This window comes from Diabrotica virgifera, chromosome 4 (genome assembly GCF_917563875.1).
Source record: "Diabrotica virgifera virgifera chromosome 4, PGI_DIABVI_V3a".
NCBI lineage: Eukaryota > Metazoa > Arthropoda > Insecta > Coleoptera > Chrysomelidae > Diabrotica > Diabrotica virgifera.
In genome coordinates, this window is record NC_065446.1 from 232,192,705 (window position 1) to 232,220,385 (window position 27,681).

The window sequence follows — 27,681 nt, forward strand, 5'->3', positions numbered from 1 at the left end:
CCAGAGCACTGATCGTATCAATTCCCTAGCTCAGTCGAAAAAGGGACGCTTTAACACCCTTAAGTTAAATTTCTTTTAAATGTGTCATTTTACCGACAATTCATCGGAAAAAGTTCCACGCACCCCACGACAATAAAAATAGGGTGCCGAGGCAATAAATTAGAGTTTGGTATTAGCTCAAGGACCATAGATAACAAATTTTGAGAGAACTTTCGCTACTTCACGTTGCGTTGAATCCCGTCGTCATTTTTTATCTTTTTCTGTTACATTTTTCTATTTCATGTGGCCTGCCGTGCCAACGTTCCGGGGGGTTTCTCTTTTACCTGTAATATAGGAATGTATTAAATACTAACGGTTCAAAAAGCTTTTTCAAAGGGTACTAACATTTTATTGTAGAGAAAATACAAATCAATCAAAAACAAACTAGGAAATAAAGAGAAAATAAATAATACATAATATAAACAATTAGATCCAACAACTGATGATACAGAGAAACAATACTATAACTACAAGAATTATACACTATTTAAAGTCTTTGGATTGTCTATTTATATGCACTCTTGGCTATCAAAAATGAGTGACATACAGATCCTGGCTGTAGAGGTGTGAGGACGTGGCACTTTGGAATACAAGTACATACTAACAACTTTGTATTGATTGCTTTTTTTACAAAAGTGAACCATCTTTGACAGATTGTGGACTATGTGGAATCCTTGACATATTATAGAGCTCGTGGAGTAAATGTGCCGTGTACAGTCAGATTCTTGACGAACCTGTGAGAACTGCAAAACAGAGATGTTGTTTGGTCAATGTCTTGATTTACACTGAGGGTAACGGGTGCCTTGTATTGGGAATTCTTTTTGAAACATGTGTCTTTTTAGTCACTGAACACTCTTGTCTTTTGTATACTGTTAAATCTATCGTCTTTAATTTGATTGTGTAATGGTTCAAGTGAACATATATTATGAAGAACTTACACTTATAATATACAGGGTTCCTTAAAGGTGCGGATAGAATGCACCATTTAAAAGAAAACTTTCTTATAATTTTTTTTTCTAAAGTCATCTGTTGCCTCAAAGAAATAAAATAATGTCTTTTACTAAAATTTTAAGATATTTTTAAAATTGTAAACACAAACAGTCATATTATAATTACTATAACCCGAGAATACATCGTATTGTTGTGGTATTGTCATGATTTCGATCGCAAGTATCATGTTAATTACGTATTACCTATAGTGTATAATTAGTGCAAGATTTAGGTACACCAAGACGATTTACCTCGAAGTTTAAGGATTTGTAGATGGTTTCAAAACAAAATGTGTAAAGTGTTGTGTGCAGATAAAGCTTGTTTTACGCGAAATGGTGTGTGTGTTTTACTTTAATAATGCCAAAAGTATTAATGTATGGGCTGGGATTATTAGTAATCATCTGATTGAACTACTCGAACTTTCCAGAATATTGAATGGAGAAATGCAATACTCAAATTTTTTGTAACATGTTCTGCCCATAGATACTTCTTGAAGACGTAGCTTGATTGAGTTGATCGTAATAAAATTTTTCATGTAAGTTAAAACACTTTACAAACCTTATTTATTAGATATTTAATAAACAGAAATATTATGCTGTTTTTCTATCACTTTTATCAGTATTTCATCAATACATAATATGCCTAATGGTCGATGATTCATGATAGTTGAGTTCCAGTAAAATTATTTTTACACAGAAGAAGGAACGCAGCGTTGCTGCATTATAATTAATAAATTATCAAATTAATCAAATGCATTATAATTAATAAATTATTTTGTTGAAAACTGTTGACTTTACAAAAAAATTTTATCAGACTTTTTTGCTCTAAATGGAGCCCAATCCTTGAAGGAACTCACTATTTTCCGGGACACCCTGTATAAAGAAGATGTTTTCGTTTATATTAATTAGTGTTTTTAAAATAAACAGTAGTTTCAATTGTTTAAACAAAACGTTTCTATAACAAATACTATTATATATTTACATGTGTTTTACATGTTTATATACTTATAAGTCCACGTAATGATCAAATACTTTTCAGGCTTTTAAATACATTTTTATCTATTTAAACACAAATGCATAATCGTATACAATTTAATGTCGGACTCTATGCAGCTCTTTCTGCTTTTTTCACATTAAAGGCCAGCGTCCTATTTATAGGACACTAACAATGTTATTTTAACTAATAAAATTTGTTTAAATTTGAAGCAAAATTTACCCTGTATATTTTAGGCTGTAGTAAACTGAACTATAAATTTTGTTTGCTTATATTACCAACACCCATTCAATAAAAAAATTATAAACATTGGATAAATTTGTTGATCTTGTCTAGATTTACACATTTAGTAATAAAAGTTTAATTTCGGCACTTTTTTATCTTTCAATGGGTTATTGTTATTATTATTGAGTAAGGTTTATTATAACCAATATTCATAAATAAATCTGGGGAATATACATTGCTGAATAGTCAGCCTCAAGTTTATTTTACTGTCCTGTAAAGGGGACACTGGTACTTAGCGATATAAAAATATGCTATTGTCGATTGACGAAATGATTGTGAAATACTCTGGACATAACTCATTGAAGCAATTTATAGGTGGAATGCCTATTGGATTCGGCTATAAATTTTGGGCTCTTTGTGGAGTAGGTATCGGATATTATTACAATTTTGACTTTTATACTGCGAAAACTCAAAACAAACTTTAAAAATGATCAGGATTAGTGAAGATTAGCGAAGATTTGACCTTAGAATCAAGAGTAGTACTTATGTTAGATTGCATTGCTGAACCTGCAAGTCACTGGGTGTTTTTTGATAATTTATTTACCAATGGAGATTTGTTAATTCATTTACAAAAATGTGGATACCGAGCAAGAGGAACCTTCGGGAAGATTGATTATCTAAGATACAAAAACCCTTAGTAAAGAAGCTCGTGTTTCATATAATCTTTTGTTTGATGTAAATGGAGAAATACTTTTTGTATAATGGATAATGGAACGATGATAAGTGTGTTATCTAATATTAATAATATAGAACCTCTTGCAAAGGCCAGTAGATGGAATCGCAAGCTCAAAGGAAAAAGTTTAATTTCTCAACCACAAATGCTAAAAAGTTATAACTACATGGGAGGCGTCGATCAACACGACTGGTTTGTTGGAAAATGTGCCACTAAAATCAGAGCCAAGAATTGGTATAGGCCAATATTCACACGATTGATGAATAGTAAATTTATGGCTTCTCTACAAACGAGTCACTAAGTCAAATATTACTTTATTAGATTTTCGTCGATATGTAATGTAACAGATCCCTACCTAAAATTGACTCCTGAGTACAAGAAGTACATACAAGAAGAAACACCGAGTAGGTACATCATCATCAAAAGTTTTTATGGTCGTACGATTAGATGGAAAAGGACACTTGCTTAGATGGAAAAATGTGAAAAGCACAAACGATGTCAAGGAGAAAATTGTAAAACCAAACGTATAACATACTGTGGAAATGTACTGTAACATAAAAAACCAAACTTGTTTTTATTAGATGTAAATAAACATTTTAATTGTCGCAACTGTGTCGCAACTCATATATGATATCCCTAACACCCAGTGTCCTATTTATAGGACGAGTCATAATTCAAAAATGCAAAGATGTAAATTAATTTCAAGAATATATTTTTAATACTTAATAAGATTACTGATATTTGAGTGTAAGTAAAATTGCAAAATGTAAAAAAAAATATTTGGCCATTAATGGGTTTTAATCTTGCACTGCTTTTAAGGGCGTAGGCGCAAAATTTCGGCTCCTGTTCTTTTTAAATGCATTAATTTTTTTCGAATATTAAGAAAACTAATAAATATTTTTGAAAAATTTAAACGCAGATTAAAATATTACATTAAAATAAACAATATTGAAGTTTTTAGGGACTTTCAGCCCTCGGTAATAACGTAGTGTTTCATTCTGCCGTTAAATTTTTCAAAAATTCTTAAAAGTTTTCTCAGGATTCGAAAAAAAATGACTGCATTTAAAAAGCATTGAAGCCGAAATTTTGCGCCCATCTCTTAATAAAGCACGGTTCTTTACTTTTTAAAAGAGATCTTAATTTGGTAGATAATAAAATTCCTGAAGCATGACGTGTAAACATATTCTTAAAACAAATTTAATTATTATAAAACATCATAAAAACTGCAAGGTTGTAATAATTGTTTTTATTTTTTTTTGTTTATGATTATTGTCGACTTTAAAAAAACATCGAGATGAGGTAAAAATACATTTTTAATTGCATTATTGTTTTGCTTTTGAGACGTGGGTATACAGAAAAATATTGCGTCTGTTATGATGAGATAAATATACAATATACATAAAACGCAAAAACAGCCAAAATCAGCACCACTATTATAGTTAATTAGATCACCTAGTTAGATATGTATTTCAGTTAGGTGGTACCAAAAATAATAAAAAGTATTTGGTGGTACATGACACAAAAAGATTGAGAACCGCTGTTCTAGACTGTATGATTTTTTTTAAATTGATCAAAAAGTTATATCCACTGTTTATTGTAATGTATGTTCGGTCCCTATTGTAATGTATCCTCATCTGGTCAATACAATCAAAATTAGAAAGACGTCATACCTAGGACACATAATGCGCCATAGGGATTTTAGGCAGCTCCAGGTAATATTAGAAGGCAAAATCGAAGGTAAAAGGGGTATAGGAAGAAAGAAAAAATCCTGGCTCCGAAACATCAGAGATTGGACCCACACGACAGGGACTGACTTAGTTCAAGCCCAGAACAGAGAGAAATTTGCCATATTGATCCCCAACCTCAATAGAGAAGGCACTTAGGAGGAGGAGGATGTTCGCTTACTATAAATTCTTTATACTATAGAAATAATCTAAACAAGCTGTTTTGACTAGTTTGTAATTCCCGTCTTGTTAAATATTCCTAAAATATTTATACCTTAAAATGTTTTCCAAATATTCAATATAAAAATTTGACATAAAATAATATGAAATGTCATAATTTGCCATCTGTTGTCAGTTGCTGAACCGTCACATTGTATCCCATAGGGCTTTTCATGTGTCGTATAATCCGTGTATAATATTAATATACGACAGAGGCTCGAAACAAATGAGAATCGTTGAAAATCCCTATTGAGTAAAATCTATTCCTATCTTGCGCGCGGGCGTCAAAAATTTATAAGTTGTTATCACAATTGATCACTCCTATTTTTTAATAATGGAAGGAAAATTACAATTATTGAACAGTTAACACATTTATATGTAACATTTTGTTTCGATGTTTCCATTGTCCATTTCGCTCAAATTTTTGCTAGGTTTTGCTAAACTTTGACCACACTTTTTTTGTCAAAATTTGTTGTTATTTTAGTAGTTACCTAGGCAGCGTCCCCCTACTTTCGTGATTATTTCCTGATATTCTATTTATTTTTATTTTTTGTGGCAAACTTATTCAAACTTCTGGTGTTTCTTGCGAGTTGTAGAAAAAATATTCTATTATACATGGTGCAAAATACAGATTTTAGCGCTAGCTGTATGTTTTGAGCCGCTCAAAGGAAAAGTGGTATACCTGCATATAACTTAACTCTTGGTAAATAAAGATTTTTGCATGTTAACGAACTAAAAACTCTCAGTAATACTTACTGAGCCAGATGTGACGGATTCTTGACAATATTTTGTTGAAATTTATATGGGATACCGAATATCAAAGATTGAAGTTCTTTGTTCCTTTGTAAATAGAAGAATACCATTTCACCAACAAACGTTTTTGAGTTATACCACTTTTTCTCTGAGCGGCTCATTTAGCAACTAACTATCATGTATTGCGCTAATATCTGCTGTTTTTGCACGAATAAATAATTATTATACTATATTTCCCTTCTAATTTCCGTCTAATTTGAAATATTTATGTCCTAAAATGCTTTCCAAAATTTCAGAGAACAAAACCGCCTATTTTATTTGTTTCTAGAGATATCAGGGACATTTAAAAAACAAAATGTTCACAAAAAAAAGACTACAGTACGATTTCGACGTATACTCACACTTGGACCATACCCTCTCTACACGGTGCCTCTTTTGCCCTTTAACCCTTTAACGCGCAAAATTTTTTCACAATATTTTTATTACAAAAATAGTAAAATCGATTTTTGACTGTTTTAGAAAGACAAACACTACATTTTATTAAAGAAAAAATTATTTCTAATTAAAAAAAAAACAGTGGTAAACCGTTTTACCAGAGAGCATTTCAAGAAAAATATTTCCTATTTGTTCTCTGGTATGACTGTCATACCGGTAGTAATTTATAATCAAAATGTCAATATGTACTAAAACAAACTGGAAAATATTTGATATAAATCAAAGATAAAGCACTTAATTTCTGTGATAAGGAATAAAACACTCTATGCACAAAGCCACATCACACTTAACACACATTGTGGTACTTCTTTTCTGAACACCCCTTTTACTGCATTCATTACAACGGCGCGATGTTGTCTTCTGTGGTAAGTGGTCTGCATTTAAATTTCTTATAAGTTTTATCGACCAATGAATCATTTGAGTCATAATCACTATTGTCGTTATCTTCTAAAACACTGTAAAGCAGCTTCCTTTTTCGCTTATTGGGTACTACCTCTGAAACAGAGGAAACTGCTGAAGTTGATGGTGAATCTATATCTGATCTTTGTCCAGAAGAATCTGAAACCACTGAGGCTGAAGGTGATTCTATTCTTGATGTTTGCGCAGCAGTTGCTCTAGTAGCTAACATGCTCCCTGATGCAGCTTTATAATAATCTTCTGCGTCCGAGTCTCCATCCATATCAGAATATTCTGCCAGCTCATCAGTAATACAAAGTTCTTCCAATTCCTTTTCTGAAAGAGGCTTTTTCCAGTACATATATATTCTTTGTAGGACATTTTAGCCTAAAAAAATGAAATAATTCTATCTAAAAAAGTTTCTATCTAGAAAAGATTCTAAAAAAGTTACAAAGCCAACATACACCCTGATCTAAATAAATTACAAAATTTTCCGAGCGCAATATCCGATGCGTTTATAAATTTAAATTTAATAAGTTGATAATTTCATACAACAAATTATCGCAAAAAGTACTAATCTCATGTTTACAGTTTTCAAAAAACGTACTTTATAATATGAGTAATTTTGTTGGTTATCTTTGAACCCAACAAATTTGTGCAAAATTTCAGAAAAACGTAAACGAAAAAATAAAATTACTTTTTTTATGAATAGTTACATTTATGATCTATAATACTTACCAATTTATAATTCACAAATTTAAGTCAAAACTTAAAAAATAATAATAAAACTTCTAAACTTCTCAAAAGCTTATGTGCTAAAAAATGATCGCTGGTAAACATGTAATACCGTAACTCGACTAAGAATATGATCGTTGATATAATATTTCGGAATAAACAAACAGCCACAAAATCGTTATAATGCATTCCTACGTCAAGGTTAAATCAAAATGTCTAGTGGTGTAACGGTAATACCAGAGACCGTTAAAGGGTTAATTCGTTCAATTTTGAACATAGGTTTCCCCAGTTTCCCAGTCTGTTCCTTCTATATTTCTAATGTCATCTCTCCATCTCATCTGGGGCCATCCTCTTGCTCTCTTTCCTGTCCATGGTCTCCATTGTTGTATCGTGGTATTCTACGTAATGTCCGTTTGTCGTACGTTATGATATGCAAATTCTGGCTATATGTTGTGCTGAGTCTTTGACTTTTGTTTTATTTCTTATCCAGTTGTTTTGCTTTTTTTCTTTAAATTTGACTCCTAGCATTGTTCTCTCCATGGCTCTTTGTGTCTTTGTGTCAAATCCATGTTTGGCATGTGTGTGTGTGAGAGAGAATTGGGAGTATGCACTGGTCAAACACTCTTTTGTAAGTATTGTTGTATTTTGTTATTCTCTAAGATCCATTTTAATTTCCCAAATCCTGCTCAGGCTAATCTGACACTACTTTTTACCTCCGCTGTTTGGTTTGCCTTATTTTACTTTGGGACAGATCATAAAAATAAAGAAGGAAAATAAGGTCTAAAACTTAACATATTAAAGACATTATTTCTTTTCTTCTACTCGGTATAAGTACAAAAAAGAAGTTTTAGTAAACCTTTGGCCAGGTGTGTAAATACAAAGAAAAATCTAAAATAATAAAAAAAATTAGCTTAATTCGTTAATTTGTTCATGAAAAAATCAACTATGAAAATGAGCATAATTTTAGGTGATGCGTAACTTTTGAAACTATGTTTATAATAATGTGTATATATTTCTGTAGATTTCTAATAATATTTCGCATCTTTTATTGAAATTAACTATTTTGCTAGTTTCGATCCAAAGGTCGTCTTGGAGTGACACTCACGATTTATTGCTTTTTAAAGGATTTACGGCATACCAATGCAATTTAAGGCGTATTTATAGAAATTTCAATTGCGATTCATACTCACACTCACTTCTCGAAATCTAATTGTTATATTGACGATACGGCAAAAGCACAGTTACATGAATTAAAATTCAACACTAGTTGCTAGAACAGGCAACTAAAGACATTTAAAAACAAAAAGGTTTGCTGTTTTCTAACATGGTTTTAAATGAATAGGTATAACTTGTGAAAGTGATTCATTATTTCACTCATAATCTTGTACTTTGTTATTAAAGACCCCTAAAAATCTAATGAATTTCTTAGCTCCTGCAGACTAGTGGGGTATTGAAAATCATGGGACATCTGCTAAAGCTGAAGCAAACCTGAGCTGCAAATGAGTTAAAAGGGAGATAATGTCAGGCTCTCAAAATCTAGAGACTGCCCATCCAGTATTTTATACGATAATTCTCTATATATTATATATGCGAAGATTCCATCAGGGGTGTAGCAAGAGCTTAAAAATATGTTTCAGTTATTTTAGAGTCGCCGAAAACTCGCCAAACTTTCTTGTTACAGAAGCCAGTAGTCTTCAGTGAGCATTGTAATATTCAAAAACAAGACCTTTGCAATCTTCTGTTATAAAAACTCCGCTTCATGAATTTTCAAATTTATTTCATGTACAAATTAGCTGTTTCTCCTAGGTCTTAATATTTTAAACATCTCTATTTATTACTACTGTGTTTATATCTATATTTGCTCATATCATTAGATGGTTATCTATGATTTAATTATCAGATAAAAATATTATTATTTATTAGCCAAATCGTGTCCTATAACTTTTTTCGCGGAGGTATTCTTATTTGTACTATATAATATGCAAACATTAACAATGTTTACACGTTTTATAATGTTTGGCAGAAGTAGTGAATAATATAGATAGTATACGTCATTATTATACGACTTGTCTTTTACATGTACGGTTATATTCCTGATATTAATTTAAAACACAATTCCACATTACCCTAAAAAATACGTAAAACGGTTTATAATGAACTAACTATACATAAACACTATTCAGGATTGGCCACTCAACAGAGTCCTGATTTTGTGCTGACACAGATCAATTTTAATTTCAGAAGGGTGATCTTTTAACGATATAGACATCTGTCATTTATTAACCCCATACATCACAGTACCACAAACTTCTAATTTAAAATAGAGAACTTGACCACCACTAAGACGTAGAGCACGAGTGTCATTCCATTCAGTTAATAAACGTCGTTTATCTTTCATTTTCTTCCATTTAAATCCCAAATATTGTACGATATTTTAGAGAAAACTCACACTTCCAGTATACTCGTATGCCTCTTCTTTTAGAGCAAAAACTCAAATACTTCTTACTAGAAAGTACAAATCTTTGGAATTGGAATTGTCCATTTAAGTGACTATAACGCAGATCCTGAATGTAGAGATGTGGGGATGTGTCAACCGTGGGTGGCTGTGTATAAGGGTACCAAGAAACTATGCGAAAAATTCATACACAACCTTATGGGTTTACACGAAAAGATCATTGAGACAAATCATAATCAAAAACAAAAGCAGGGCACATATTTGACATATTGTAGAATACTATTAGTCCAGAAAGCCACTGCGCATCCGCTAGGGAAAATATTCTAATTCGGATTTTTTGCACAATTTTACTCAAAAAGGACTCCTTTTAACAAATTTGCATGTTGCCAGGACCAAAAGGTGGTCAAAAATTTTTTAAACGTTTTTTTTTGTTTTTTTCCTAAAATTATTTTTTTTGCAAGGAAAAAAGTTTTTTTACGTTTTTTGGATCATTCCAAACAGAAAAGGCCTTTAGTGACTTTTCTCTAAAAATGATAGTTTTTGACATATAAGCGATTAAAAATTGAAAAATTGCGAAATCGGCCATTTTTAACCCTCAAGATCTATGTGAAAAACTGAAAATTTGAGTGTTGCCAAGGTAGGTAGATATTCTTTAAACATCGATTGATGAAATCCCGAAGAGTTTTTTTCAATACAATATTCAAAACTAGTTTGTTTTTTAATTGGTAATCAAGCGTGCGCGACACTATTTTCCACCGACAGTATGGTGCAAATGAAAGGAATAAATTCGTTATTTCGTAAACCTACGACTTTAAGGACAAATCCCGAAACAGGTCGATTTTTATTTTTAAGTTATGATATTGTGGCGTATATCGTATACTAGTGACGTCATCCACCTGAGCGTGATGACGTAATCGATGATTTTTTTAAATGAGAATAGGGGTCGTGTGGTAGCTCATTTGAAAGGTTCTTCAATTTTCTATTCAGTAATGTAAACATTTACATAATTATTTATACAGGGTGTCCTTCGACTTATTTTTTTGTCAAATAATTTAATTTAATAAAAATTTTTTGGACACCCTGTATAAATAATTATGTAAATGTTTATATTACTGAATAGAGAATTGAAGAACCTTTCAAATGAGCTAGCACACGACCCCTATTCTCATTTAAAAAAATCATCGATTACGTCATCACGTCCAGATGGATGACGTCACTAGTATACCATATATGCCACAATATCATAACTTAAAAATAAAAATCGACCTGTTTCGGGATTTTTCCTTAAAGTCGCCGGTTTACGAAATAACGAATTTATTCCTTTCATTTGCACCATACTGTCGGTGGAAAATAGTGTCGCGCACGCTTGATTGGCAATTAAAAAACAAAGGCGTTTTGAATATTGTATTGCAAAAAACTCTTCGCGATTTCTTCAATCGATGTTCAAAGAATATCTACCTACCTTGGCAACATTCAAATTTTCAGTTTTTCACATAGTTTTTGAGGGTTAAGAATGGCCGATTTCGCAATTTTTCAATTTTTAATCGCTTATATGTCAAAAACTATCATTTTTAGAGAAAAGTCACTAAAGACCTTTTCTGTTTGGAATGATCCAAAAAACGTAAAAAAACTTTTTTCCATGCAAAAAAAATCATTTTAGGAAAAAACAAAAAAAAACGTTTAAAAAATGTTTGACCACCTTTTGGTCCTGGCAACATGCAAATTTGTTAAAAGTAGTCCTTTTTGAGTAAGATTGTGCAAAAAATCCGAATTAGAATATTTTCCCTAGCGGATGCGCAGTGGCTTTCTGGACTATATACATAAATATGTGGAGTAAGTCCTTGAGGGATTTTTGAGGGTTTTATGAAACAGAGATGTTGCTTCGTCTCCGTTTTCATTTGCTCTCGTTTTTGTAGGCGGGTGCCTGGTGTTCGGGGGGTATTTTTTGAAATTAGATCTATCTTTTAGGCACACAGAACACTAACTGTCGGTATGTATTTATATTTACAGGTTTTGCGATGTTGGGAAATTATTGTCAAAAGTGGAATTAGCCGTAGCTCAGCGGCAAGAAATGCTTTCTAAGGGTTTGTTCACTACGGAGAGCAATGGATTGTATCCTCGCCTAGTATCTATTGTTGTCGTCCCCCTTCGTATTTATTCAGTGTTTGTTGTACGTTTGCCGACAGTATTTAAAATATTGCATATATTTTACCTGGTATTGGATACATGGCTACGATACATTGATCGGAGTAAGGCTTGGCGCCTCGTAATGAGCACAACTTTAGCCAGAGCACATGAGTTCGAATCTCGGTTTTAAAATTTTACACAGTTTTACATGTTCGAATGGATTTATTTGAACAGTTTATATGACCATGAAAGCTTCATGTTCCATTTTGTCTTTGAAATAGGACTTTGATATCCGACCTGTCGAGAATGTTCTCTGTGTCTAGATAGAATGTCGCTAACGCGTCAGTACGCATTTAATATTTGTAACGCGGTGTTGCGTTGTTGCTCCAAGTAACTAAATCAGTCGAAGAAAAGAGTTCGCTTTTTTAAGACATTTTTATTTGGAATCAAAACATACAACAGATAAGATAATTAGCCTTAATTACTCGTTAATTTCGTTAATAAAATATATTTATAATCTACGCATCGAGCTTTCTGTTCGGGCCGATGTGACGATATTTTGTACATGAATGAATGATTTTGACGATCGCGCGAAATAGGAATTGCTTTTATTAATACGACATGAATGTATAAGGAAAGGGAAGAAAGGGAATCTCGCTCAGCTCGCCAGATGAAAGACATATTAGGGATATACGATCACCGCTCGTATAAGGATAGGTAGGAGGAAAACTGTCCGATTCGCTCAGCTCGCCAAAACGACAGCGGAAAATGGTAGGGAACTACTACCTACATAAACTCACCTCTTGTACCTCGCTGTTGTTTATTATTCTTCGATCGACGCTCCAAGAATAATAATCGACTAGGCTTTTCGGTCCGACTTTTATATCGTCCAAGACGGTACAAAAACACGTTTTACTTAATTTATTGGCGTACTTTAGACGATAAAATTATATTATCGTCACATATTTTATTAATATGCACAGTTCGACAGCTGGATTCAGTTCGCTTCGTCATACACCACAGGCGGCTTTGAAGGCCCTGAAAAGCAGAAACCTTGGTCAGTGAAACGATGGTGGTGGCCACGAATTGAATTGAATCTAAAGATGTGTTTTCTTATTTTATTTTACTCATATTTGAGTACTAAGGATGCAGAATTCTGTTGGAATTGTCTCTAGATGAGCGGGCAGATGATGGATGTATATTGTAGATCCTCCCATGTCCGCTATTTATCGGCCTGTGTCTTTATAAATTTGTAAAAAGCTCAGGCAACAGATAGTTACCAAGGATTCTGCACTCCTACCTATAGAGAATTGTCTCTGTCTCTAGATGTTGCTAAAGCGTCTGTACGCATGTAATATTTACGTTGTATGCATAGTTCGACAGCTGGATTCAGTTCGCTTCGAAATGCACCAAGGGTGGCTCTGAAGACGCTGAAAAGAAGAAACCTTGGTCAGCCGATGGTGGCCCCAAATCGAATTTAATCCAAGGGTTTGCTCACTACGGAGAGCAATGGATTGTATCCTCGCTCCGACCCTTGCTCTCTGGTATTTATATTCGTTATATTCGTGAATTCTCGCATTTAAAATAATGTATTTATTTTACATAGCGATCGATAATATAGTTTCTTCCCTTGCTCCCTGGTATTTATATTCGTGAATTCTCGCATTTAAAATAATGCATTTATTTTACAGAGCGATCGAAACTTTTTTATCGACCGCTATGTAAAATAAATACATTATTTTAAATGCGAGAATTCACGAATATAACGAAAATAAATACCAGGGAGCAAGGGCCGGAGCGAGGATACAATCCATTGCTCTCCGTGGTGAGCACAACTTTAAGCTCTCTTTCCTTACTTTGATTGCTTTTCATTGAACACCACCTCTCATTGTATATCATCCAATTCGTATTTGAGTTGTGTTTTATGTCCATATATTTTTTGACGTATACAATAGAACGTTGCACAATTAACTGTTATTTAGTATACAGGTGTTTGTGTTCGCAATCACAACAGCCTCAAAGCGCTAACATCAAACACATACATTTGTCACTTACAAGACAATACCCAATTAAAACCATTCTTATTTGGAATCTCCGCACAGCTTGAAAAAATCGTACATTTATTAATTACGTTACGATAACCAGATTTATTCTTGGAATCCAGCTACCAGATGTTCCAAACATACCTGCCATAAAAAAGTTGTAAATATACAAAAAAATCGAGAGTCAAGTTACCAATTAAGGAGGGTCTACTCTACCTTTAACCCTGAATCGAAATGAATGAGCTTCCAAGTGTGCCAATGTCAATGCGTGGAGACAATGTAAATTGTGTATAAAGTATAAACAAGCAGAGACGCATTTCTGTCCTACATACATTTTATCGATTGTGGATTGTGGTCACCGAGAAAACTGTCACTTAAAGGACGAGATATTGCTCGGACACACAACTTTGAATAAATGTGGAAATATATCATCCATTTTAAATATATTATGTACAGGGTTATTCACTATATTTTGACCCCCTGTAAACTGCTTTATTTAAAGAATTAGAAAAAAATGTAATATGCGAATAATATTACACGATTTTTTATGTTATTTTCGAAAATGATAGTAGAAAAACAAAAAAGGTGCAAACAAAATGGCCGCAGATGTTAACTTTGTTAATTTAAATGAAACACCCTGTATATTTGAACAGAACTTTCTGTAACGAACATTTACATATTGAATTTGATGGGCCTATCTATCTGGAAAAATAAGCGAGATACTAGATATTTTGAATAAATCTCAGCCATGATGGTATGCTTTGACAGTGATAGGAATATCACGGCAACAATGTTATTTTTTGACAATTTATAATATTTAATAAGAATGGGTTACACCGAAGCTGAAACGTTTAAAATGTAATAAATAAATTACTGAAGATCAGTGGCGGCTCGTATCACTTTAAGTAGGTAGTGCCAGAATTCACCAGGATTCTGGTGCCAGATAGTTACAGATACTTTTACATTATGTAGGTATATACCATTTCTGGGGTGCCAAGAAATTTAAACATTTAAAATGCATTCAGTGATTGATTTGACATCATGTCCGTTCAGCAAGTAAAATCTCCAAAATATCTCAACTTGTCGCCCTTTACACAAATATCGAAAGACTATAACTAACTGAAATTCACCATCGACGTCTGTCGTTTCATCGGCAATCACTGCAACACAAAGATAATTTTCAATTTCTTTCCTTATTTCCTCGTGATAAACATCTAACATGCACTGAAGGAGTTCATTTTGTGTTGTTTTGAGGTGCATACCTTTAAAAGATTTGGAACTTTGAATATGAACCTAAGTCGTTGTCTAATTCAGCTAAAATTGAACAGTTCCTTAAAGATGCCTCTATTTTCTGAATTTTCCTTTTCGTTGTGATTTCTCAAAACTAACTCGAAAGCTCCACAAAACCGTATAGATATAATTTTTAATTTGATTCAAAACATATCAATTTTTATCCACTTCTTGTTCATTGTGTTTAATTAGAATTAGACTATCACGATAAGCTAAATTTAACTGGGGTTTTATTAAAAATTAAAAAATTGAAATTATTTAAAAATATAATAATTTATATAATAAAATGTAATAATTAATTTAGTTTAATAATTAAAAATGTAATAATTATAAATACAAAAACCAGCGAGCGAGCGCGTAAAGAAACTCGAAAATATAATGTACTACCCTGTACGAGAATCTTTTTGGATCTACGATCCACTATTCACTATGATCATAGTAAAAAATATTAGATCTTCCTTGTCGAGCCAGGCACGAATAGTCTCATTTAAACGTGTATTAAAAGTGCAATATAGCTCTATCTCTGTCACCTACATAGAATGCCCGTAAAATCTTTCTCTTTTCAGGCGAGCCATATAAGATTTTGGCACGATCATCCCGTCAGCTGTGAGTGGCGAGGGTTGTATTACACTGCACAGTTGCCAGATTTTATATGATTTATAAAAAGAAAAGATATACGCACAAAAAAAATGAACGGGCATTAAAACGGTTTAAAGATAAAAAAATATGTTTCTGCATAAAAATAAGGTACAGGTTCCCGTTCGTTACAGAACATTCTATTCAAATGTGTAACCATATACAGGGTGTTCCATTTAAATTAACAAATTTAACATCTTCGTCCATTTTGTTTGCGCCTTCTTTGTTTTCTACTATCATTTTCGAAAACTACATAAAAAATCGTGTAACTTTTATATTTTACATTTTTTTCTAATTCTATAAATAAAGCAGTTTATAGGGGGGTCAAAATATAGTGAATAACCCTGTACATACATTAGTGTTATCAAAACTAATTTTTTCATTTGACATAAAATATATTTAAATGTTCTGTTTATATGGGGTTAGCCACATTTCGGTTGTAATGACAACATCAAATTCTGATTATTTTGTGTATTTGTGCAATAATCCCTTGGTTTTAATAAATAAGAAACAAAGTGGGTCCAAGTATCAAAAGTTGAAAACCCCCCATATTCGATACTGTCAAAATCAAAATATCTGTTATTAAAAAAACTACCTCTTTTATATATAAGCATGATATAAATAGATTAAGAATAGTTGCCCTAAACCTATGCAATTATAAAATAAATAAGTAATATAAAATAAATAAATAAATAAATCTATGCAGTATTTCCAACAATAATTCATGCGAAACATAGCTTTGGATAAGTCGAACAATCTCAAAGACATACAATAATGACCTTCCTCCAAATCATTAACTATATCTCTCAAAATTTTATGTATAGCTCGTCTAGTGCTACACTTTTTCTAAAGCTATGTTTATTACCTTCTCTTTTCCTTTTCCCTTGTGGTGTCCACGTCAAAATTTGTTTAGGGATCCAGCCATCTGGCATTCTCTGTACATGGCAGTACCATATTAGTTGTTTTGTTTTTATGTAATTAATTATTGTATGTGCGACTCTCATCATTTCTCGTATTCTCTTATTTGGTATCCGATCTCTTCATGATTTGCCTGCTGCTCTTCTCCAGGTGTCCATTTCTGTTCCTAGTAACATTTTCTCTGTTCTTTGTTTCAGTGGCCAAAGTTCACTGCCACATGTGATTATGATTACACTTTTAAGTATGGTATTGTATACGAGCTGTTTGTTCGCGTTAGATATTGTTTGATCCCACATAATGCCACTCATCATGTATATGGCTTTTCTACCCTGTATGTTTCTGTATTTTATGGCAGCATCGAGTGTTCCATCTTGAGTTATCTTCATGCCCAGATACGGCTAATGTAATGGACTGCGTTGTCCCTAAAATACACATGGCTTCAGTTTTCTTAATGTTGACTTCGAGACCCCATTTATTATGTATATTCTTCTATTAGCTTCCACTTCATGTAATTCAAGTTACTGAATTGAGCAATCAGAATTTGGTCTTCAGCGAAACATAAAGTGTATAGTGTTGTCTCGTCATTGAGAGGAATTTCCATGCCATTACATTTTCTTTTCCACAGTTCTTGAGTTCTTGTTTGAGATAAATTTTGAAAAGGTTAGGCGAAATATAGCAACCCTGCTTCAATCCTTTCGTGACCTTTAATCCCTCAGACATCCTTGATCTAGTATCCCAATGTTTTTCAATATTTTTTATTTTGCGACCCCTTTACAGGTTGAAATATTCTGGCGACCCCCTGGTGTCATAGAAAGCCAACGAAATAATTTAATTAAAAACTACATAAGTTAGGTAATAATTTTTTCCTATTTTGGTACATTTATCTTTTATTCACGCGGGCCAAAAATTAAAGAACAGCCAACATTTTGCTTTGCAGTTTGACGAATCTACAGGTGTTTCCGACTGTGCACAGTTTGCAGTATTTGTGCGCTTTGAAGCAGATGACAATATCATGGACGAAATCTTATTTTGCAAAGCACTTCCTGCAAACACTACTGGCCAGTGTTTGTACGATATGTTTTTAGAAAGCACTTGCAACTACAATATTGATTGGGAAAAATATATATCTCTATTTATAGCGATGGCGTTAAAGCTGTGAATGGCAAAAATAGCGGACTCATTGCAAAATAAAATCGATAATGCCAAACATATCCTGAACACACTGTTTTTTTCATCGACAGGCTCTAAGGTAGTACCTTCTGATATAAATAACGTGCTCAAGGAGGTAATAAAAATGTAAATTCTATCAAATCTTTGCAAACCCGGCTATTCCGAATCGTTTGTGAAGATATGGACTGCTTCATCAAAATCTCCTTTATCACACAGAGGTCAGTTGGCTATCCAAAAGACATTGTATTGACAAGAGTTCTGGAACTGAGAGCTGAATTGTTAATGTTTTTACAAGATGCAAAATCTAAATATGCTTACGGTTTTTCTAACCCCATTGGCTCTTGAAATTAGCATTTTGGCAGTTTTTTTAGCCACCTTCACAATTTGAACAAGAACCTTCAAGGAAGATTAGAGAATATTTTAACAGCTAAAGATAAAGTAAAAGCATTTCACGCAAAACTTCGTTTGTGGTCAACCTCTCTGCAAAACAAAATGTTTTGAGTTTTTTCCATGTGTTCAGAAGATTGATAATGCAAGATAATGCAACAGACCAAGTGTTGCAGTATCGGCTCACATTCCTTGCATTATACAGAGCTTGCATAATTTACAAGAGCAACTTTTGACATACTTTCCAGAGTTACACCCTGAAGCTGACAATAGGCGTAGATGGATTCTAAATTCTAAACCCTTTGTTGGACACATCAATAGATCTGACTGGTGTCAACAAAAAAATGAAAGAATGTCTTCTAGATTTAGCTGCTGATGGTATGCTTAAAATGGAATTTTATTCGCAAACTGTCGACGTATTTTGGATGAAAAAAATACACCAATATCCAGAACTGGCAAGGGAAGCTCTTAAATTATTAGTGCAATTCGCCACTGAATACTTGTGTGAACTGACATTTTCTTCAATGGTAGACATTAAAACTAAAAAGAGAAATATACTGCAATTAGAAAATGATTTGATTAGTAATCTTTCAAAAATAGTACCAATATTTGATAAACTTTTGAAAAACAAACAAGCACATCCTTCCCACTAAAATTGTGTTTTAAGAACCTCAACTTTTTCTTTCAGTCGGCGACCCCCCGAGTAAGACTTCGCGACCCCCCGGGGGTCGTGACCCACAGATTGAAAAACACTGCAGTATCCAATCCCTCATCATTTTCATTTGTGGTATCAAAAGAACTTGTTTAGCTAATGAAGTAAAATACTTATAGAAATTACGAATTATTTACGAATTACGAATTAGAATAATTATAAAAATATAATTAACGTTTCTTATTTTCTTTGCAGATTTCGGATATAGTCGTTGGTCAAGAACCCAACGTTTCAGCCAAGGACTACCTCCTCAGATGGGCAAAACGAACCACCCACCGCTACCCTGGTGTCCAGGTCACAGATTTCACGAAGTCATGGCGAGACGGTTTGGCCTTCTCGTCGATCATACACAGGAACAGGCCGGATTTGATCGATTTCGGAAAGGCCAGGCAGCAAAGGCCAAGAGAAAGAATGGAGACTGCGTTCTTCATTGCCGAAAGAGAATATGGAGTCACAAGATTGTTGGATCCCGAAGGTAAGTTTTCTGTGTTATAGGAATATTATACAAGGTGTCCCAAAAGTAGTGGAACGGTCGAATATTTCGCGAACTAAATATCGGATCGAAAAAATGAAAAATACGTGTTAAATCATTTTCAAAAATCTATCCAATGACATCAAACATCAACCCCCACTACACCCCCTGGAGGTGGGGTGGGGGGTAACTTTAAAATCTTAAATAGAAACCCCCAGTTTTTATTGCAGATTTTAATTCGTTACGTAAAAGTAAGCAACTTTTATTCAAGACATTTTTTCGAACTGTGGATAGATGGCGCTATAATTGGGAAAATCGATTTATCCTGATACCATAAGTAAATTATAGAAACGGTCTAGTGTCTCACGAAATACACTTCCAAATGAGAAACTAAAAAACAGGTTTTTAATCTTTTTCGAAAACCTTTCGAATAACACCAAACGTGACCCTCCAACCCACCCCCTGGGGGTGGGGTGGGGGATAACTTTAAAATCTTAAATAGCAACCCCCACTTTTTATTACAGATTCGGATCCGCCACGAAAAAGTAAGCAACATTTATTCGAATCATGTTTTAGAATTGTTAATAGATGGCGCTTAATTGGAAAAATACGATTTATTAGCGCCATCTATCAGAAATTTTAAAAAATGTTTTGAATAAATGTTGCTTAATTTTTTATGGCGAATCCAAATCTGCAATAAAAAGTGGGGGTTGCTATTTATGATTGTAAAGTTACCCCCCACCCCACCTCCAGGGGGTGGATTGGAGGGTCATGTTTGGTGCTATTCGATAGGTTTTCGAAAAAGATTAAAAATCTATTTTTTGGTTTCTCATTTGGAAGTATATTTCGTGAGATATTAGACCGTTTCTATAATTTACCTATGGTATCGGGATAAATCGTTTTTCCCAATTATAGCGCCATCTGTCCACAGTTCGAAAAAATTTCTTGAATAAAAGTTGCCTACTTTTACGTAACGAATTAAAATCTGCAATAAAAACTGGGGGTTTCCATTTGAGATTTTAAAGTTACCCCCCACCCCACCTCCAGGGGGTGTAGTGGGGATTGGTGTTTGGTGTCATTGGATAGATTTTTGAAAATGGTTGAACACGTATTTTTCAGTTTTTTGATCCGATGTTTAGTTCTCGAAATATTCGACCGTTCCGCTACTTTTGGGACACCCTATATAAAAACGAATAAGTGATTTGTTACTTCCTTTGAACAACAAGGCGTTTACGTCAATGTACAACGGATATTCAATTCCAAACCGAAGTATTATAAATCATTTTCTCAATTTTGACTATACTGATGACATGTATGGTGAGTGGATATAAAAAACCAGGAGCCAACTAAGCAGAAAAGCAACAACCAGTCTCCCTTTCTATCTCTCTCCTTATCTATCTCTCTACCTGTCTCCCTCTCTACCTCTCTCCTTATCTATCTCTCTACCTCTCTTCCCCTTCGAAAAAATCCCTTCGAATAATCGATGGTAAGACACTATGAGGCAGAGCTAGAAATACAGATATACGACTGAAATACAAAGTGGACAACATTAATAACTGGGTGAAAAGCAGAAGAGTAGAATGGAATAACCACATAAGCCTAATGACAACAAATAGGGTAGTAAGGACGGCGAGAGACGGTTTCCCAATAGGAAGATGATCAATGGGAAAAGTCCACGAAATAAACTTCCGTGCATAGAAATCGGCCTACTTAAAAATTTTGTCATTTTTGATGTCTCATATTTTATAAACCTGTTGGCCGATTTAAGTGATTTTTTGAACATGTTATAGCCCGATTCTTTAACAATGCCACTGTAATAATATTGTTGCTAAACAGGTAAATTTTCATTGTATACCGGGTGTACCAATCAAACTGTGTTTTCTTCTCAAAGTTCGCATCACCCTGTGGAATATTGTAACAATTATAAAATACTGAAATTAAAACCCAACTATAGTTTCAGGTTTTCTTAACATTTTGTTTTTTGATTCTTTCGTTTATGTTGGATAATAAAAAAGTGAGGTACTTTAACAACTAGACATGTTCTTCATCAATACTCGGTGTTTGTAAATAAATGCGACAAACTGTAAGGGGTAATTCTGCATGAAAAAATAATGACAGTTAACTTGATAAACGTTTGCCCGCAAATGTTTCGTTTCCGAGATACGGGATGTTGAATTTTTTCTTACAAACTGACGATTTATTTATTGCTTTCAAACCAGTTGAGATATGCAAATGAAATTGGTTGGTTTTAAGAGATAGTTATTGCGGATTTTTTGACACAAAATTAAGAATTTAATATTCACCATTGGCGTACATACAATATGATCGGTCATATTACCCGTATGTACGCCAATGGTGAATGTTTAATTCTTAATTTTGTGTCAAAAAATCCGCAATAACTATCTCGAAAAACCTACCAAATTTCATTTTCATATCTCAACTGGTTTTAAAGCAATAAATAAATCGTCAGTTTGTAAGAAAAAATTTAACATCCCGTATCTCGGAAACGAAACATTTGCGGACATACGTTTATAAAGCCAACTGTCATTATTTTTTAATGCAGAATTACCCCTTGAAGTTTGTCGCATTTATTTAGAAACACCGTGTATTGATGAACATGTCTAGTTGTTAAAGTACCTAACTTTTTTATTATTCAATATAAACGAATGAATCAAAAAACAGAATGTTAAGAAAACCTGAATTAAAACCTGTTTTAATTTCAGTATTTTATAAATGCTACAATATTCCACAGGGTGAACTTTGAGAAAAAAACACAGTTTGATTGGTACACCTGGTATACAATGAAAATTTACCTGTTTAGTAACAATATTATTACAGTGGTATTGTTAAAGAATCGGGCTATAACATGTTCCAAAAACCACTTAAATCGGCCAACAGGTTTAGAAAATATGAGACATCAAAAATGACAAAATTTTTAAGTGGGCCGAATTCTATGCACGTAAGATTTAGTTGGAACGACAACTTACTAGAAGCACATAGAAAAAAACAGACAAAGTCATGTCTATACTAAAAGAAGAAGAAGCTTAGTTTTGTTGGTTATAATCTTCTGTTTCTTACTCACATTTACTTCCAAATTATCAATTTGTAGTTAGAAAAAGTTATCAATGAATGAACGTTACTAAAAGCTAGAAAATGTTAATTTTTACAATAATTATATGTGTTCAAAACAGATTTACCAGTATTATCTACATAACAATACATTGACATTTGCGATACGGTAAATGCGGAATAATTTAAGCACATTACTCGTGAAAACGATCATTAACGGAATCAGGAAAAAGTCTGATAAATTTTGAAACATTTGTGTACTAAAGTAATACAGAACAAGTTCGCTCGTTATTTAAGTTAAAATAATAATTTTAGAATTTGTACAAAATATGTCGTTGTTTCGTTTCGTAATAATTCGTTTTATTTCGAATAATTGTTATCATTTTGTATTCTTGGCAGAATTGTACAAGTAGATCGCCTTTGTTATTTCTTTCGCCTTGTCCATACATAGTTACCAACAATGTCTTCTACTCTTTATTTTCCAATTTTGGCGTGTATATGATAGGCTTCACCAAAACTTCGAAGCGTTCAGATAGTTCATCGATCTAAGTACATGAGTGAACCCCAACAATAATATAGAAAAATAAAAAGATACATCATACTTGCATACCTACTGTGGGCTATCAAAATAACTAGTTAACAAACGTATATGGCAATATACAAGAAATATCTAACAATAAAACACTGAAAACGTTTGTTTTCTATACTTCCACAAAATTTATTACAACTATGTGACTACAGCTGTTTCGGCGAAGTGCCTTTCTCAAGTGATTTAGTTTATTACGTGTTTGTCTTTTTAAAGTCTTTAACTGACTTTAACAGCCTCCCACTCCTCAACCTCTTCAGTTAAAGACTTTAAAAAGGCAAACACATAGTAAACTAAATCACTTGAGAAAGGCACTTTGCCGAAACAGCTGTAGTCACATAGTTGAAATAAATTTTGTGGAAGTATAGAAAACAAGGATTTTCAGTGTTTTATTGTTAGATAAAATGAACTTCCATCAAGAAACGGTCGAATCCATCAATTATACAAGAAATACACAAGACGATTTTCCCGGTTTTCGAATCCAAATTCCATGAAGCATATATCTTTGAAAAAAAAATACTACGTAAAATCTTTGGAGTAGTTTGTAAAATCGGAAAATGGAGGAGCAGTACTTTAAAAAACTGAACTTATTTAAGCATACGTTTGGTGGAAAAGATATTATCCTCATAAACAAACAAAATCGTCTTCAATGGTCAAGACATGTAGCAATTCAAACATCGTGACAGCGCAACCTGTGGAAAAGAGATGAATCGGGGGTGGGGGTGGCTTAAGATTCTAAGAAAATCCGTACTCCGAACTGGACAAGCCCAATACATACTTGAACGCTATGGCACAGAAAAATTTAAAATTTTGAGACTCATAAAGGTTGTAGCACACCTCACAAGGGATTATGAATATGACGTCAAAAAACCTCTATACGTTCATTTTTGTTTTGTCATGTCTTTCATACCCCATATTTCTAATCCAAGAACAGCACATTTAGAGGCACAAAAAGTGAAAAAATAATTTCTCTGCGCAAGGCCTTACGTGACGACTTACGACATTCAGAGGCTCAAAAAGTATAAGAACGGGATACTCCTCTGATGCTACATTTCAGCTTCGGAACTATTTTAAATAAATACATTTTATGAAGCTAACACAATCAATGGGAATTTATCAGGAAGTAGCAAGAAAAAGGGACACATGCTCTTCAGAATTTATACATACATACATACATACATAATCGATGATCCTCTTATACCGTAAGGTGTCGAGGTGTCTTCTTTACTCGTTATTCTCTACGAACTTACGCCACTTTTTTCGGTCCCTAGCTAATTCTTTGGCTTCCTGCCACGATTTTCCTCTATTCTGCAATATTTCCATCACACTTGTATTCCACGTTTTCCTTGGTCGGCCTCTCCTGTTTTTCCCTATCGGCCTCGCTTCCCATGTCATTTTAACCTGCCTGCCGTCGTTCATTCTAAATAAGTGCCCAGTCCATTTTAATTTTTTTTCATGATTTTTTCCTTTAATGATTTTACTTTTAATTCTCTTCTAATAGCTTCGCTACGTCTTTTATCGTTTCTCGTAGCTCCCACAACTTTTCTTAAATACCTCATTTCCGCTGCTTGCAATCTCTTTTCTTGTTTGTCGTTCAATACCCAATTCTCTGCTCCATATTTAGTGGTAGGTACGTAAATTGTTTTAAATATTATCATTTTGGTTTTCCTAGTTATTTCTTTTTTATTTAAGAAGTTTTTATACAGCGAATGATATGTTCTTGTGGCTGCTTTTATCCTATTTCCAATTTCGGCTTCTTGTGTCCCCTTCTTATTTAAAACAAAAGTCAGTCTATTCAGTCTAAAACAGTCTATTCAGAATTTATGTAACAACATATTTCTACATATTATATTCACTTTATCTGCTATAAATTTACATTCCATATTTCCTCTAGATAAAATCTTAGTTTACAAAATTATCTTAAATATTTTTTTGGCTATCTAATATAACATTTGCAATCTCACGTGCGTAGTGTTACGTTAAAATATGAAATCTTACGTCTTTGACATTCATCACTTAAAAAATACATGTTTATAATGCGATTAAAACAATTTAATTCTTTTATATGTGTCATGTTTTGTATATTTTTAGCTGGTAACTGTATTGTAAGGAGGTAAATGTGCTTATTATTTACTCAGAGAATTTGAAAATAAGACAATTTCATAAAGTTTGTACAGTATTGCTAAATATGTTACTTTGTCTTTCAAGATTATAACTAAATAATTAAATAAAATAATCAATATATGGTGTATATAGATTAAATTAGAAGCAAAAATGAATAACCATTTTCAATTTCGTTGCAAAACGAAAATACAGCCGAACCATATTCTAGTCCAATCAGAGAGTGCTGCAAGCACCTCTACCGGTTTCGAAACTTATTAGTCTCTCATCAGGAGGCACATATGCTGCTCTCCCTGATCCAACCAAAACAAAACCCCAGCGTGCAGTCCCGGATTGCAACGAACGAAATGGCATAGATGCCCTAGCGGCAACTGCTACAAAAAGACTAAGTTTTCACTCTAATGGCATATAAAACAACATAATGCTATTCTACATCCCACCAGAATGAAAACAATGGGAACCTTCTCTGGTTACACCTCCGAGGCTTCTACAATTTGCAAGCCATACGGATGCTGAGACTAAGGAAGATGAGGGAATTCTACAATTTGCAATTCACGTCCCATCTGCTCAGCGCGGTAAAGTTCCAACGAGAATGGTTCCCTTCATACTCCACACAGAGTAAATGTAAATCAAAAATGAATAACCATTTTCAATTTCGTTGCAAAACGAAAATACAGCCGAACCATATTCTAGTCCAATCAGAGAGTGCTGCAAGCACCTCTACCGGTTTCGAAACTTATTAGTCTCTCATCAGGAGGCATATATGCTGCTCTCCCTGATCCAACCAAAACAAAACCCCAGCGTGCAGTCCCGGATTGCAACGAACGAAATGGCATAGATGCCCTAGCGGCAACTGCTACAAAAAGACTAAGTTTTCACTCTAATGGCATATAAAACAACATAATGCTATTCTACATCCCACCAGAATGAAAACAATGGGAACCTTCTCTGGTTACACCTCCGAGGCTTCTACAATTTGCAAGCCATACGGATGCTGAGACTAAGGAAGATGAGGGAATTCTACAATTTGCAATTCACGTCCCATCTGCTCAGCGCGGTAAAGTTCCAACGAGAATGGTTCCCTTCATACTCCACACAGAGTAAATGTAAATCAAAAATGAATAACCATTTTCAATTTCGTTGCAAAACGAAAATACAGCCGAATCATATTCTAGTCCAATCAGAGAGTGCTGCAAGCACCTCTACCGGTTTCGAAACTTATTAGTCTCTCATCAGGAGGCACATATGCTGCTCTCCCTGATCCAACCAAAACAAAACCCCAGCGTGCAGTCCCGGATTGCAACGAACGGTAGAGGTGCTTGCAGCACTCTCTGATTGGACTAGAATATGGTTCGGCTGTATTTTCGTTTTGCAACGAAATTGAAAATGGTTATTCATTTTTGATTTACATTTACTCTGTGTGGAGTATGAAGGGAACCATTCTCGTTGGAACTTTACCGCGCTGAGCAGATGGGACGTGAATTGCAAATTGTAGAATTCCCTCATCTTCCTTAGTCTCAGCATCCGTATGGCTTGCAAATTGTAGAAGCCTCGGAGGTGTAACCAGAGAAGGTTCCCATTGTTTTCATTCTGGTGGGATGTAGAATAGCATTATGTTGTTTTATATGCCATTAGAGTGAAAACTTAGTCTTTTTGTAGCAGTTGCCGCTAGGGCATCTATGCCATTTCGTTCGTTGCAATCCGGGACTGCATGCTTGGGTTTTGTTTTGGTTGGATCAGGGAGAGCAGCATATGTGCCTCCTGATGAGAGACTAATAAGTTTCGAAACCGGTAGAGGTGCTTGCAGCACTCTCTGATTGGACTAGAATATGGTTCGGCTGTATTTTCGTTTTGCAACGAAATTGAAAATGGTTATTCATTTTTGATTTACATTTACTCTGTGTGGAGTATGAAGGGAACCATTCTCGTTGGAACTTTACCGCGCTGAGCAGATGGGACGTGAATTGCAAATTGTAGAATTCCCTCATCTTCCTTAGTCTCAGCATCCGTATGGCTTGCAAATTGTAGAAGCCTCGGAGGTGTAACCAGAGAAGGTTCCCATTGTTTTCATTCTGGTGGGATGTAGAATAGCATTATGTTGTTTTATATGCCATTAGAGTGAAAACTTAGTCTTTAAATTAGAAGCCTTCGAGTTATGCGCCTACAGAAGGATAATATTAAGAATAAGTTGGGTGGATAAGAGTCACGAATGATGAGGGGTTGAGAAGAATGGGAAAATAAAGAGATGTATTAAATACAAGTTAGAAAACTGCAATGTCATGAGAGGCGAGCGTTATAGCTTGTAGTTAATAATACAAGGAAGAATACAGGGTAGAAGCAGTTGTGGAAGAAGACAAATATCCTGGTTAAACAATTTGAGAGCTTGGTTTAACT

The 27,681-nt window shown here is 33.8% G+C and overlaps 1 protein-coding gene across 39 annotated transcripts in view; it reads left to right on the forward strand.

Annotated features, from left to right (window-relative positions):
- LOC114327522 (microtubule-actin cross-linking factor 1) overlaps positions 1 to 27,681 on the forward strand; it is an 865,580-nt gene that overhangs the window by 587,305 nt on the left and 250,594 nt on the right. For all 39 annotated transcript variants that reach the window (XR_007697614.1, XM_050648743.1, XM_050648753.1 and 36 more), the window contains one exon: positions 19,235 to 19,514. Coding sequence is in view for 38 of the 39 variants with exons in the window: in XM_050648743.1 (XP_050504700.1) it covers positions 19,235 to 19,514 (280 nt within the window). In the remaining variant the exon portion in view is untranslated. The remainder of the gene's footprint in view (positions 1 to 19,234; positions 19,515 to 27,681) is intronic.